Source organism: Heteronotia binoei, chromosome 15, assembly GCF_032191835.1.
Source record: "Heteronotia binoei isolate CCM8104 ecotype False Entrance Well chromosome 15, APGP_CSIRO_Hbin_v1, whole genome shotgun sequence".
In the NCBI taxonomy this organism is placed as follows: Eukaryota; Metazoa; Chordata; class Lepidosauria; order Squamata; family Gekkonidae; genus Heteronotia; species Heteronotia binoei.
Window position 1 is genome coordinate 35,584,493 of NC_083237.1, and position 15,332 is coordinate 35,599,824.

General features: G+C 40.1%; 1 protein-coding gene across 1 annotated transcript in view; it reads left to right on the forward strand.

Moving 5' to 3' along the window:
* Positions 1-15,332, forward strand: part of LOC132584533 (deleted in malignant brain tumors 1 protein-like) — a 103,249-nt gene that overhangs the window by 72,572 nt on the left and 15,345 nt on the right. The window contains exons 10-12 of the mRNA XM_060256437.1: positions 1,201-1,533; positions 10,937-11,260; positions 11,752-11,883. Of these exons, the coding sequence (XP_060112420.1) occupies positions 1,201-1,533; positions 10,937-11,260; positions 11,752-11,883 (789 nt within the window). The remainder of the gene's footprint in view (positions 1-1,200; positions 1,534-10,936; positions 11,261-11,751; positions 11,884-15,332) is intronic.

Consider the following 15,332-nt stretch of genomic DNA (forward strand, 5'->3'; position numbering starts at 1 on the left):
GCTCATGCTTTCTTCTCATCAAGAAAAGATATGCCAGTCATAGATGTTAACTTTTCACATTGACTGAAACAAAGGCAAGTGGGAGCTGGCTTGTTTCTCACAACACAACTGAGTAGAAGACTGCCAGCACAACTTGACGCTTACATCTGGATCCATAAGAGTTAGATAGATATTGTTTGGTTTTTAATGAAATCTGGGAATCCAACCAGCTTAATGGCCCAGACGGGCACCATGGGGTCTGTATAGAATCTGGATCAATGGGATACATGGAAACACTACATGCAGTCTTGTGGTTGGTCTTCTGGGCTGGTTTAGCCCTACAGACAAACAAGGTGACTGTGCCCCAGCTATGAAAATATCTTGTTTGGATGAGGCCTGCAGAAACCCAACCAGCCAATGTATTTGCTGGGAGATGCCCCTTTCATTTCAGGAGATGTAATTTCGAACATCCTGATTTCCACCAGTTGCCCAGCCAAGCAATACATACAGTTGTAAAGGGGATGATGTAAAAAAGACATCAGGCATTAAAGTGGGGGGTGGGATTCCTGTCAAGCATATAACACAGGGATGCAAAGTTGCAATCTTTTAACTTGCCTTTGTTTCTTTCCCATCCTTATTGACATGTTAGACACACCAACATTTGCCTTTTACCTGGTAACTTCACCTGCATTGAGCCTTCCTACACAATTCTACTTGTAATTAATCTGCCAGAGCTTGCATTTTGGATATTACCAGCTCTTTCTTCGCAAAAAAAGCCCAGCAGGAACTCATTTGCACATTAGACCATACCCCCTGACATCACCATTGTGTCACACAGGGGTGGGTTTTTGGTAGAAAAAAAGCCCAGCAGGAACTAATTTGCATATTAGGCCACACCCCCTGATGCCAAGCCAGCCGGAACTGCGTTCCTATGCATTCCTGCTAAAGAAAACCCCCCTGGATATTACCTCCTTCATGTCAAACTAATTAGTACTTTGCAGCATTATGCTTTCCTTGCTCCCTGATTCAGTTTCATCTCCAAGATTAGAGAAAGGTCTACATTTTCTTCTTGCATACATTGGAAAGTTAGCAGCTATTGCAGATAATCTCTTAGCTGGACACAATTTGCCTTTCCTGTGTCCATATCCACAGTGGATAGGAATGCCTCCAGCCACAGAATTACATTTTTACCAACTAACACTCCTACTGGACCCTTTGTAGAATCATCCTACCTAAAAGTGGGTGACGTCAGACTGGTAAATAATCACCCAAATGCTTGTGCTGGAAGAGTCGAGGTCTTGTACAAGCAGGCGTGGGGGACGGTGTGTGACGACGGATGGGACCTGGAGGATGCCACCGTTGTGTGCAAGCAAGTGGGCTGTGGCTTTGCTTTGGAAGCCCCACACTCAGCCCACTTTGGACAAGGGTCTGGGCCCATCTGGCTGGACGATATGAACTGCACGGGGTCCGAAGATTCCCTCAAAGACTGCCACGGACAGTCCATGGGACAGCATAATTGTAACCATGGAGAGGATGCAAGTGTCATATGCTCAGGTAACTTGTCAGGTTCAATTGCACATTATTTATTTACATGTAGTCTGTGATGAAACCTGCTTTTTTAAAAAAAATGGAAAGTTCAGCCTTTGCAACTTTAAGGAGAAGAGCAGAGATACCTGTAGAGGCAGCGAGGTGTGTTGCTTAAAGTGTTGGACTAGGATCTAGGAGACCCAAGTTGGAATCCCCTTTCTGCCATGCAAATTTCCTGAGTGACCTTGGACCACACAGCATTGTTAGGAGGTAGGATTGCCAATCCCCAGGTGGGGGCAGGGGCTCTCCCAGTTTGGAGGCCCTCCCCCCACTTCAGGGTCATTAGAAAGTGGGGGAGGGATGTCTGCTGGGCACTCCATTATTCCCTATGGAGACTGATTCCTGTAGGTAGAATGTAACGGAGAATACACAGGTATCTGAGGCTATGGGGGGCTGTTCTTTGAGGTAGAGGCACCAAATCTGCAGCATAGCATCTGATGCCTCTCCTCAAAACACCCTCCAAGTTTCAAAAAGATTGGACCAGAGGGCCCAATTCTCTGAGCCCATAAGACGGTGCCCCTATCCTTCATTATTTCCAATGGAAGGAAGGCATTTAAAAGGTGTGTGGTCCCTTTAAATGTGATGGCTAAAACTCCCTTTGGAGTTCAATCATGCTTGTCACAACCTTGCTCCTGGCTCCACCCCCAAAGTCTCCTGGCTCCATCCCCAAAGTCCCCAGATAGTTATTGAATTGGACCTGGCAACCCTATAACAGATAGAAATAATAAACTTGGAAAAGTAAAGCTGACACCTAAACAGTGACATTCTGGGCTTTAAGGAATATTTGAATGTGGTTAAGTGGCATGGGCAAATGACTGGTCAACTGACTGGTGTGTCAGTCCTATCCCGCCTGCAAAAGCTAGATCAGAGGGCAGGCACAGCTATAACATAACAAAAATAGGAGAGAGAATTAAGATTTATTGTTCTCTCCCTTCTTTAAAAAAATCCAATGAGAGAAGCACTTAACATATTATTTCCAAATAATCATTTTTAATTAAACCAAAGTTGTGCTACAAATGTGCAGTTAATGACCAAGACCATAAGGGAAAGTGCCAACAATGAGTGAATTAAGGCAGTAGCTTGGATTCTACAACCGAGTTTCACGAGTGCTCAATTGCCTCCACCATGAAACGTGCTTGTTCTTCTGCTAGCACAAAGATTCACTGAAGCCGATTAATCTTGAAAGGACTCACCGTGCCACAGGCTGTTTTGCACACAGGGAACTCATTCATAGGATGGATCCAAACTGGTATGTCTTACCAGAGTTGTCAAAGATGTGGCCCAAAGGCCAGATCAGGCCCCCAAGCAACTGGCTGTCATCTGCTTCCTTTTCCCTCTCTCTTGCTTCCTTCCGTATCACAGCTTGCTTTGTCGTGTGTTTTAACAATTTATTAATAACATATGGTTACAATATTTAATTATCTTTTTCTTATACTAACCCATATGATATTTCACCCCCCCTCCCTCCAATATTGACTTCTCCGAAGTTATAAATTTGAGTTTAATTCTAAAGGTACTACTAATCTGTCAAAATGTAATACTTTTGATTAATACTAAAAAATTGTCCAGTGTCGTTTTACGTTCCACTCTTTCTCCTTATATCCTTTGAATTTCTTCCACTCCTTTTTGAATAAATCTAAGTCATAGTCTCTTAAAGTTTTAGTTAATTTGTCCATCTCACTCCATGATAAAACTTTCACAATCCAGTCCCATTTCTCTGGTATTGTTCCTTGTTTCCACAGCTGCGCATACAATGTCCTAGCAGCTGAGAACAAGTACCAAATTAAAGTCCTGTCTTCCTTTGGAAATTTTTCTAATTGTAATCCAAGCAAAAAAGTCTCTGCAGTTTTCTTGAAGGCGTAACCCAAAATTTTGGAGATTTCTTGTTGTATCATCTTCCAATACTCCCTCGCTTTTTCACAAGTCCACCACATATGAAAGAAAGAACCTTTATGTTTTTTACATTTCCAACATCTATCCGACATCATTTTACTCATCCTAGCTAGCTTTTTCAGAGTCATATACCATCTATACATCATCTTAAAACAATTCTCCTTAATACTCTGACAAGTTGAGATCTTCATCGAGTTCTTCCAAAGGTGCTTTCATGTATCCATTTGTATTTCTCTATTCACATCAATTGCCCATTTTACCATTTGAGATTTTACTACTTCTTCTTCTGTAGACCATTTCAATAATAATTTATATACTTCCGATATTAATTTTTCATTATCTCCAAGCAGGGCCCTTTCCAGTTCTGTTTGCTCACGTCTAATTCCATCCGTTTTAATATCATTTTCCATCAAGCTTTTAATTTGTTGCATTTGAAACCAGTCATATTTATTATTTAACTCTTCTGCAGATTTTAATTCAATTTTGTCTCCTTGAATCTTGAGCAGTTGATTATATGACATCGCTCTTTCTTCATCAGATTCAGCTGTTATTTTTATTACTTCCACTGGCACTATCCAAAGCGGTTTTCTCTCGTCGCCATATTTCTTATATTTTATCCAAGTGTTTAACAAACTATTTCTGATATAGTGGTGAGAGAAAAAACCGTCCATCTTATTCTTCCCATAACACAGATATGCGTGCCAGCCGAATTTATTCCCATGAGCTTCTAACCATAAAGGTTTTTTATCTAACAGCATTATCCAATCTTTGATCCATGTCAAACAAACCGCATCATGATACAATCTTAAGTCCGGGAGCTGAAAACCACCTCTCTCTTTAGCATCTATTAAAATCTTCATCTTAATCCTTGGTTTCTTTCCGGCCCACACAAAATCAGAAATTTTCCTTTGCCATTTGTTAAATTGTTTGGTATCCTTCACAATCGGGATAGTTTGGAACAAATACATTATTCTTGGCAAAATATTCATCTTACTTGCAGCTATCCTGCCCAATAAGGATTCATCAAATCTTTGTCCATCTTACACCATAATTTTTCATAATTATTTTTGAACAAGTCAATATTCTTCATAGTTATTTCCACTCCAAGATACTTGACTTTAGTCGTGACTTCACAACCCGTCACCGTTTGCAATTCTTTAAGTCTATTTGGTTGCATATTTTTGCATAAAAATTTCGATTTCTCTTTATTTATACATAATCCTGCTAGCTCTCCATATTCTTTTATCTTAGCTAACAGCAATGGTGACACTTGGATCGGATTCTCTATTATGAACACAATATCATCTGCGAAAGCTTTATATTTATAAGAGAATCCTCTGATTTTTAATCCTTCTATTTCATTGTCATTTTGTATTTGTTGTAATAGAATTTCAAGAGTCATTATAAACAACAATGGTGATAATGGACATCCTTGTCTTGTACCTTTGCTTACCTTCAACTCTTTTGTAAGATCTGCATTTATACACAATTTTGCTTGTTATTCCGTATATATTGCTTTCGTCATCTTTATAAAATGTTCCCCTAAATTTATTTTTTCCATTACTGCAAACATAAAGTCCCAACTCAGATTATCAAAGGCTTTTTCTGCATCTACAAAAAATAAAGCCGCTTCCTTTTCTGGATGTTTCTCATAATATTCCACAACATTAATAACAGCTCTTACATTGTCTCTTATCTGTCTTTTAGGAAGAAATCTGGCTTGGTCTTTTTTTTATAAAATTAATCAAATATTGCTTCAGTTGTTCTGCCAAAATTCTTGTATAGATCTTATAGTCATTATTTAGCAGTGAAATTGGTCTATAGTTCTTTACATTTGTGGCATCTTTGTCTTCGTTGGAAATCAAAGAAATTACAGCTTCTTTCCAGGTATTTGGAATTTTTCCATTTTCTCTTATCGTGTTTAACAATTTATTCAGTTTGGGTGTTATCTCGTCTTTAAGGATTTTGTAAAATTTAGATGTAAATCCATCTGGCCTATCATTGCTTTTATTGCTGCTTCGATTTCAATTTTCTCTATTGGGTCATTTAAAGTCTTTTTCATATACTCAGTCAGAGGTGTCACTTGGAAATTCCGTAGATACTCTTCCATTTTTCCTTTCCTTATTTTCACACCCTTAAATAAATTTGCATAATATTTAAACAATTCTCTTTTAATTCCATCTTGATCTACTATTGTTTTTCCATCAGCCATAATTTTATTAATGGTTTTATTTTCTTTCTTTTTCTTCAGTTGCCAAGCCAAATACTTTCCAGGTTTATTCGCACTTTCAAACGATTTCTGTTTCAGATTTTTTAAGTTCCATTCTAGTTCTTTATTCAGCAAATGTCTTACTTGTGATTGTAATATTGTAATTTCTTTTATTAATTTCTTTTTTCCAGGCCTTTTTTTCAATTCCCTTTCTTTTTTATTTATTTCATTTTGTAATGCTGACAACCGTTCTTCTTTGGCCCTCTTATCTTTATTGTTCAATGTGATTAATATTCCTCTCATTACTGCTTTATAAGTGTCCCATACTGTTTGAAATTCCATGTCATCAGTTTCATTTATTTGGAAGAAAGCTGCAGTTTCCTTTTCTAAAAATGTCACAATATCTTTATCTTGTAGCAAGTCCTCATTAATTCTCCATCTTCTTGTTTTCGTTTGCAATTTTGTAAGCCAGCATATTGGGTTATGGTCTGCACAAACCTTTGGTAGAATCTCTACTTTTTTAGTTATAAGGCCCAAACTCTTGGAACCCCATAACATATCTATTCTAGAAAAAGAATTATGTCTAGCTGAGAAGAAAGTATAGTCTCTTACTTCAGGGTTGAATTTTCTCCATATATCTTCCAAATTTTCTTGTTTAACCAACTCAAAGAAAGAATTTGGTAGTTTTCCCTCTTTGTCATTCTTCTTTTGACTTGACCTATCAATATTATTTTGTATTGTCCCATTGAAATCGCCCATCATTAAAATCTGGTCATATGTCTTTTCATCTAATTGCTGATTAATTTCTTTTAAAAAACTTATCTTTCGCTCCATTGGGCGCATATAGTCCTAATAACAACGTTTTTTTCGCCTCAATTATCACTTCTAATGCAATATATCTTCCTTCTTTATCTTTAAATATTAGTTTTGGTTGTAGTTGTTCTTTAATATAAAAGACTACCCCTCTTTTCTTTTGTTCCGCTAATGAAAAAAATTCCAGTCCCAAATTTTTATTCCACAAAAATTTACGATCTTTTTGTTGTATATGAACTTCCTGTAAACAAATTATGTTACATTTTTGCTTTTTAATCCAATGAAATGTTCTTCTTTTTTGTGGTGAATATAATCCATTTATATTCCAAGATAGTAACTTGTACTCCATTATGATGTAGACTTTTTATTCTCTTCAAAAAAGCTATGCATCTCTTGTTCACTCTTTATTGTAATCCTTGTTCCATGTTGTTCAAAGCCAAGACCTTCAGGTAATATCCATCTGAATCTTGTGCCCTCTGCACGTAGCTTGTCTGTTAACTTCTTGTATTTCTTCCTGTCATTGATCACTTGTCTTGGTAGCTCTTTCATTATTTTGACTTTGCTCCCTTCTATGATCCAATCTTTTTGAAAACCTTTGTTTAGGATTTTTCCTGCTAGATCTTTAGATCTTAGTCTTATAACAATATCTCTTGGTAGGCCTTTATTCTTTGCATATGCTGAGTTAACTCTGTAGGCTCCATCCAACATACTTCTGAATTTTTCAGGATCTTCTTCTAAGTATTCAGTAATGATATTCACCATGTAATCCATTAAGTCCGCCTCCTCCCCTTCAGGTACTCCTCTCAAACGAACGTGTGTTTCCATCAACTTGCAATCATGTATAGTAACCTTCTCTTGGAGTTTTAACAAAATAGAAGCATGTGTATCCACTTTTTCCTCTACCTCTTTAACTCTATTTTTAACCTCATCTTTAAAGCCTTCAATATCTTTCCTAAGATCTCCAACTTCCTTTTTAAATTCTTTTTTCATTGCCAATTGCATTTTGTCCATTGCTTTTAACATTTTAGATTCTAGGGCATCAAATTGGGATTGCATTTTGTCAAATGAGTGGGCCCTTGCACAGGTTACCCTCCCTTCTGACATAAAAAAACCCACCAAAACTTAAAAGGTTTTCCAATCAAAATTCAACACCAAGTCCAGTAGCTTAGAGCCTGCTGTTTCGAACAAAACTAATTTTGTTTTTCTCTTAGCTTCCTGAGCTGAGATATTGATTTTTAACCAATTTGACAGTTTTACTTCCTTTTAAAATGGCAATCGTTCTTTCTCTATGGTTAGAAAGGTCCTTCTTGATCTTGGTCTTAATCCCTTCCTGGTTCAAATGTCACAGCTTTTGTAATCCTTATAGACTTTGTATAATTGGTCAAAAACTTTTACTTCCTGGTTCAAATTGCTCTGTTCGCATGTCAAGTATCACAGCCTTTAAAACTTGTAGGGATGTAGAAATAGCCTGCGTCACCAGTCCCAAGCTGCAAACATTCAAAACGTCTTTCTCTTTTTCTCTAAGTTCTTTTAAAGCTATTAAATTAGCAAAGTTCAGTTTTGGCAGGCTGTTATCTTCATTTATTCAATTATGTTTCAACTCAGTTTATTTATAAATTCCAGCAATGTTTAAAACTTGTAGGAGTGTAGAACATCCACAGAAAAAACACCTGCGTCACCAACCGCAATTATTCAAAACATCTTCCTCTTTTCCCGAATTTTGCTAAAGCCTTTAGATATACAAAGTTCAAACCTGGCAGGCAATTATCTTCCTTCAATTACTCCTCAATTCCATCTGTTTGTAAACCTCCGCAACGTTTAGATAAGCTTAGAAAGTCTCAAGAGTAGGAATATAAATCAAAGTACCTTAAATAGATATTCTTTGCACTTCAGCTTTCCATTATCTTGTAATTATAAATCATTTCTTAAGTGTCTGGTTTCCGACAGGCTTAAGTCAAGTTAATGACTTTTTAATCCTCTGCAGATGTTGATTAGACGTCCCTCTAATAGCGCCGGACATCAAGATTTGAAAAAGGTAGCTCCCCACCTTTCTAAAACCGATATCAACAGCTCAAGGGTCTTGACGTCATCTTGGATTAACTAAGATTAACTTTAACTAAAATTAATGGGCATAGACCCCCCCCCCCCGGAGGGGTCTTTCATACCCTGAACAGAGGGAAAAAAATCCCCCTTACTAGGGAGCTGCAGTCTGCCTTCCAGCCAAACAGGAAGTCACAGCTTGCTTTGTCAAGCTTGCTGAATCATACAGGAGCAAAGGAACAAAGCCTCTATTTTCTCCATTGGTTGAGGCTCCTCCCTTGGGGAGGAAGGGATGGGGGAGGAAAAACTTGCTTTGCCAGGCTCTCTCAATTGCACAGCAGAGCTACTGAGCCAAGCTTCTCATCCTTGGCTTTGAGCAAGAGTTGTCAGTTATCAGAGACCAAGAGTGCTAATGTTTTAAGCATGTTTTATTTTGTTGTTGTTTTTTTTAAAAAAATCTTTGTGTTTGTCTCTGTCCTTTATAAAGTTTCTGTTGCCACTGCTGTCAGCGCAGGGTTCATCGAGGCTTCAACAATGATAGGACTCTTTTCTCTTTGAAAATAAGTTTCATTTATTGAATACAACAATGTTACTCTTGCAGAAGGTCTTTGAGAGTGATAACACATAAGGAACAAGCACTAGCATTTATGGGGGTACATCAAAGCCTAGGGGGTTTAAATCATTCTCATAATAAGGTTACATTCTGCCTTTCAGAGGTGTTTGATTCACACGCCTGTTATCTCCCTGGTTGAGCCATTTCCACTCCCCCTTCTAGCTGATGTTCTTGCTGGCGCCTGGGAAGCGACCGTGTATTCCTGCACTTCAAACGACCTTTATGGCTCTTGGCGCCCAACTCCCTCCTCCCTTTCTTTTCCCCCTCAGGCATGCCTAGAATTCTACTGGGGTTAGTTACAAGTAAATAAACATCGCAGGTAATGTGGTTAGTATCAATAGAACACAAGCTGACAACTGCCTGGCATTACATTTTATGACACACATGACCCAGCACAACAAAGTCTCAATTATGTCAGATCTAGCCCTTCAAACAAATCAGTTTGACACCCCTGTCTTACACTTTATGAAACTGCACCCTCTTTTAAACATGCCACCAAGTGTTCTCCTGCCTCATCCTACAACAGTTAGTACCCCTCATTCTGGTCTATGACGTGTCTGCTGGATGTTGGTGTATTACAAAATCCTCCCATCTTTTGCTGGGTCCTGCCCCATGGCATACATATTATGTGCAACAATCCCATCCAAATTAAAATCTTTTTTAAAGAACATGTAGCCCTGCAGCTTGGAGTCACTGTAATGGCACCCCAAAGAATCCTGATTTTATGCTATTTGAACAAACTGTGAGGACCAGGTTTGAGAGCACCCTTCAGGTTACTCCAGTTAATGAATACAGACTTGTGACACTAAAAACAAGTTTACTCATTTTAGGCATATGAAGTTTACTTCATCCAATCACCAGCCTGGTTCACTCATCCAAGAAAAGCACACCTGCAACTTTCAGAGGGCATCTAAACTAAGAAGGGTTTAATTGCTGTGGCTTCTCTCAGAATCCAGTGGGAATAGTGGCTGCATCCGAGGTGCAACCAGCACAGTGCTCCTCTGTTTGTTCAGTATCACCTACCAATTTGATCAGTTATTTAGTGACATGGAAGACCTCAGCCTGAGATCCTGGAGAGCCACTGCCAGTCTGGGTAGACAATATTAACATTGATGGACCATAGTCCGATTCAGTATAAGGCAGCTTCGACCTTTATTTGGATCCTCTCCTCCCCAACCTTACAAAGGGACAGATACCTTGAATTTTTTCTTCCCTCCTTCTCCTGAGTTCCTTTTATATCATGTCTTCTCATCAGGATTTCCACTTATAAAGTACTTTGAGACTGAAGAGTGGTTGATTTAGTTAATTTAGTAAACAAGTAAATCACTGCTCTGTCATCTGATTATTTACCAGTATCCTCACAAACCAACACATTTCACATCCAGTCTTCTGATCTCACAGGTATGGGGGAATCTTTCTAAACAGTTAGAAGAGGCGCTTTACACCTGCTTAGAGCCACTTGATTCACGGAATATCTCACTGGTGTTCCATTAATAAAGTGAGAATAATGGTGTACATCAGTGTGAAATTGTACCCTGACAGGTCTGTGTTGGAACTTCAGCTAGAGGGCATGACCTGGCTACCATTTGGTTCCCATGCCTGAGATAACTTACTTCAAGCACTTTGAAAAAACATCATATAATTTATTAGGATGCTTATGTCCACTTGACAGGCATTTTTTTATGATGTACTACTAATGGAAGGTCCAAGGTCAACTGGTTAAGGATTTCCAGCTTGAATTGACAATGTGGTTAAGATGGGATCTGGGAATCTCATGTGACCCTCTCCCCTTTGTTTTCCAGGTCTTTTCCAGGTGCGATTGGCCAATGGACCCAGTTCCTGTGCTGGGCGGGTGGAGATAGAGCATAATGGCTCTTGGGCTACCATTGGTGAATCCGGCTGGAGTCTTAGAGAGGCCACGGTGGTCTGCCAGCAACTGGGTTGTGGCGCAGCAGTGTCTGCACCAGTGGGCAGCCAATATGGTGCTGGTCTCAGACCAGCTTTGCTGGATGAGGTGAAATGTACTGGACAAGAGTCATCCCTCAATCAGTGCCATGGGAAAGGCACAGGTCCCCATAAGTGCCAATGTGCTGTGTATGCAGGAGCTGTGTGTGCAGGAAATGCAGGTACTTTCATGCTTCAGCTCATTTTACAGACAACGTAGGGTTTGGGGAACAAAACTAAAAATGTCCAGCACTGCCCTGAAAACTAATATTTGTTCCATTATGCATTTTGTTTGGCTACCCAACTGCAGTAATTTGGGGAGCAAACACTGAATTTAACAACCGTGTGCTGGCAATTATGTCAGAGGACAAGGGAATGGAGATATGTGCAAGGGGTGATGTACTTTGGAATACCACCTGAAATAGGGAAGGGGGAGGGGATGACAAGGACCAATATGAACTGGATCAGGCTGCTGGACTTCTTCTCTTCCAGTCCTCAGAAGAAGAGGGAAGGCATGGATGCCTAGTAAAAGCCATACTCCCTAAATGCTGACCTCTGCTTATTTGGCTATCCCATAGATTTCCAATGATACTATCAAAAGGAAAGTGCCTGAATATTTAGTATATTTACCTCTCCTTGAAGTCAAAATGTTTTCTCCTCTCCTTCCCCACAGGGTCTTCTGTAGCTGTTATAGTCATTGTGGTGCTGGCGGCTGCTGCCCTGCTTCTTGGCGGGACCTTCCTGTACCTGCGGAAATGGAGGAGTGGGACGCCATTATGGGTGAATCCCTTCACTTGTGCACAAAGTAAGGAGTACAAGCAGTACAAGCTGCTTTTCAAGCCTTTAACACCTGGTCTGGGCCACCCAAACATTTGCAGAATCTACCTTACACAGTCCTCATCTAGTCCTAGTTTGTTGTTGTTGTTGTTCAGTACCAAAGTTAGTACCCCATAAGAGAGAATTCCTTAAAGTGGTGAACATATGAAGCTGCCTTCTACTGAATCAGATCCTTGGTCCATCAAAATCAGTCTTGTCTGCTCAAGCTGGCAATGGCTCTCCAGGGTCTCAAGCTGAGGTTTTTCATGCCTACTTGCCTGGACCCTTTTTAGCTGGAAATGCCAGGGATTGAACCTGGAACCTTCTGCTTACCAAGCAGATGCTCTACCACTGAGCCACCATCATGGTGGTTGTGGCTCTCTCACAGGCATGGTGGAAGACAGATGAGGAAACCTATTTTGAGAGTAGATCCTGAAAAGTACACTAATTTTAGAAGTGGGCTTAACTTCTGAAAGCCTGAACCATGTGACCCCCCCATGTGACCCTCCCCCCCACTTCTGAAAGCTACTGTCTCAAGCATGGTAGAATTCCACTGGTAATTAATTGTTTTAGGGTCCCCCATAAAGCTGGTCTGTGAAATATCAGGGGGACCAAGGTATGTTGGTTCTGTTATTCTTTCCCCTTCCCCCTCTTGCTTTATTGCTTGTGAAAGTAGACTAGAGAGAAACGAAACTGACTTGAGAAGAGACAATCAGCACCTTCCCATGCATTCCTCTTTGTGAGTGTGAAACATCTGGCGGAAAGCAAGGATGAGATACTGATAACATTGTGAGAATGTAGACATTTATGGTAGTTTATGTGTTAGAGCACCCCGCTTGCCCCCACCCTTGGGAGTCCTTTAAAGTATGACTTAAAAGTAATGTAGCGATGTATTTTTGGCATTACTCTCAAGAACCTGTATTGAGAGCATACCAGTCTATCAATAAATGTAGTTTTGTATCCACTTGACTCATCATTGAAACTGCATGCTTGACATTTTGAGTGTAATCCATAAGAAGTTTAACGGCCCTGGCAACTTTGTAACCGGATGACTGAAAAGATTCCAGTGAGCAGTGAACTTACAGAACCCGAAGAAGGGGCAAGAGCACCAACACCACCGTGGCACGTGCTGGACGCCTGGAGAGTCGCAGGGAAAGGCTCACCTCTCCACATTCAACAACTCTCGGTCACTCCCCATCAGTGGCAGCCGCGCACATCCACCACAATGATGGATGAGGCTCTGGCGTGCAGAGATGCCATCCTGACCAGGCACATGCGCTGGGTGAGAATGACGGCAGGGAACGGTGAAGCGACTGAGCCTGGAGAGGAGGGGAGTGCAGCTGCAGCCTACACAGAAGCCGACCCCCCTTGCTAGAGGGAGAGTCGGTCGGAGCCCAGGGACCGACTGGTTCTGGGGATGAAGAAGAGGAGATAGGCTGGGAGTTCCACTTGATGGTGAGGAAGGAAGTCGAAGAGGTCGCCAAGGGGTTGCAGGATGAGATGCAGGTGATAACCACCATGATGGCCGGAGAATTCAACAGGCAGGTTGACCGTATCCTGAGAACGGCAGACCAGAGGAGAGCCCCACAACCGCCTGCGGCTAGACCTTCGGCGATACTGCCTAGAGCACAACCAGTGGGGCCACCTCCTCCTCAAGAAGGTGGTTGAGGAAGGGAGCTGGAGGTAACCTTCGATGGGGACCCCAAAGAGGTGGAGTACTTCACTATTCAGGCTAACAGCTACATGCACTACTGGGGAAACACCTTCCCCGACGAATTTAGCAGGGTGGATTACCTGGGGTCAAAGCTGAAGGGGGTGGCTAAACGATAGTACGTGAGCCTGTATGAGACTGTGAGCCCAGAGCTGGATGATGTGGCCACCTTCCTTCCCACTGCGGCCCTGCCCCATCCCATCCAGTTTAAACAAATGGATGGGTCAGTGATGAGAGGGAGCATTGCGTGTTGGAGACACAGTTGGTGCCCGTAGGCATTAAAGACCACTGGGACCAGGAGGCCTTTGTGAGTTTTAACAATTTATTGATATCATATGGTTACACAACTTAGTTATTTCTTAATTATCTCAATATTAATCCGTATGACATTTCAATCCCCCCTCCCTCCAATGTTGTATTTTAACAATTTATTAATAACATACGGTTACGATGTTTAGTTATATCTTTTCTATCCCTAACCCATATGATATTTTCAATCCCCCCTCCCTCCGTTATTAGACTTACCCCGAAGTTATATATTTAAATCCAAATATAAAGGTATCCCAAACCCATCAAAACACACTGTCTTTTTCTTCTCATTCATATTAAAAAATTGACCAATGTCTTTTTACGTTCCATTCTAACTCTATATATTTTTTAAATTTCTTCCACTCCTTTTTAAACACTTCCAGATCATAGTCTCTCAAAGTTCTTGTTAATTTATCCATCTCGCTCCACGATAAAACTTTCACAATCCAGTCACATTTCTCTGGTATTTTTTCTTGTTTCCACAGCTGCGCATACAATGTCCTAGCAGCTGAGAGCAGATACCAAATTAAAGTCCTATCTTCTTTTGGAAATTTTTCTATTTGTAATCCTAGCAGAAAAGTCTCTGCCACTTTCTTGAAGTCATAACCCAAAATTTTAGAAATTTCTTGTTGTATCATCCGCCAAAAGTTTTTTGCTTTTTCACAGGTCCACCACATATGAAAAAAAGAACCTTCATGGTGCTTACATTTCCAACATCTGTCTGACATCTTTTTACTCATCTTTGCCAGTTTCTTCAGAGTCATATACCACCTATACATCATTTTAAAACAGTTCTCCTTGATATTCTGACATGTTGATATCTTCATCGAGTTCTTCCAAAGGTACTCCCAAGTATCCATTTGGATTTCTCTGTTTATATTGATTGCCCATTTAACCATTTGAGATTTTACTACTTCCTCTTCTGTAGACCATTTCAATAATAATTTACATACTTTTGATATTAATTTTTCATTGTCTCCAAGCAAAACCTTTTCCAATTCTGTTTGCTCACGTCTAATTCCATCAGATTTCATATCATTTTCCATCAGACTTTTTATTTGTTGCATTTGGAACCAGTCATATTTATTATTTAGCTCTTCTGCTGACTTTAATTCAACTTTCCCACCTTGAATCTTTAACAATTGATTGTATGACATCACTCTTTCTTCCTCAGATTCAGCTGTTATTTTTATTACTTCTGCTGGCACTATCCAAAGCGGCTTCCTCTCATCACCATATTTCTTATATTTTATCCAAGTATTTAATAAAGTGTTTCTAATATAGTGATGAGAAAAAAACCCATCCATCTTGTGTTTCCCATAATACAAATACGCGTGCCAGCCGAATTTATTCCCATGAGCTTCCAACCTTAAAGGTTTTTTATCCAACAGCATTATCCAATCCTTGATCCACGTCAA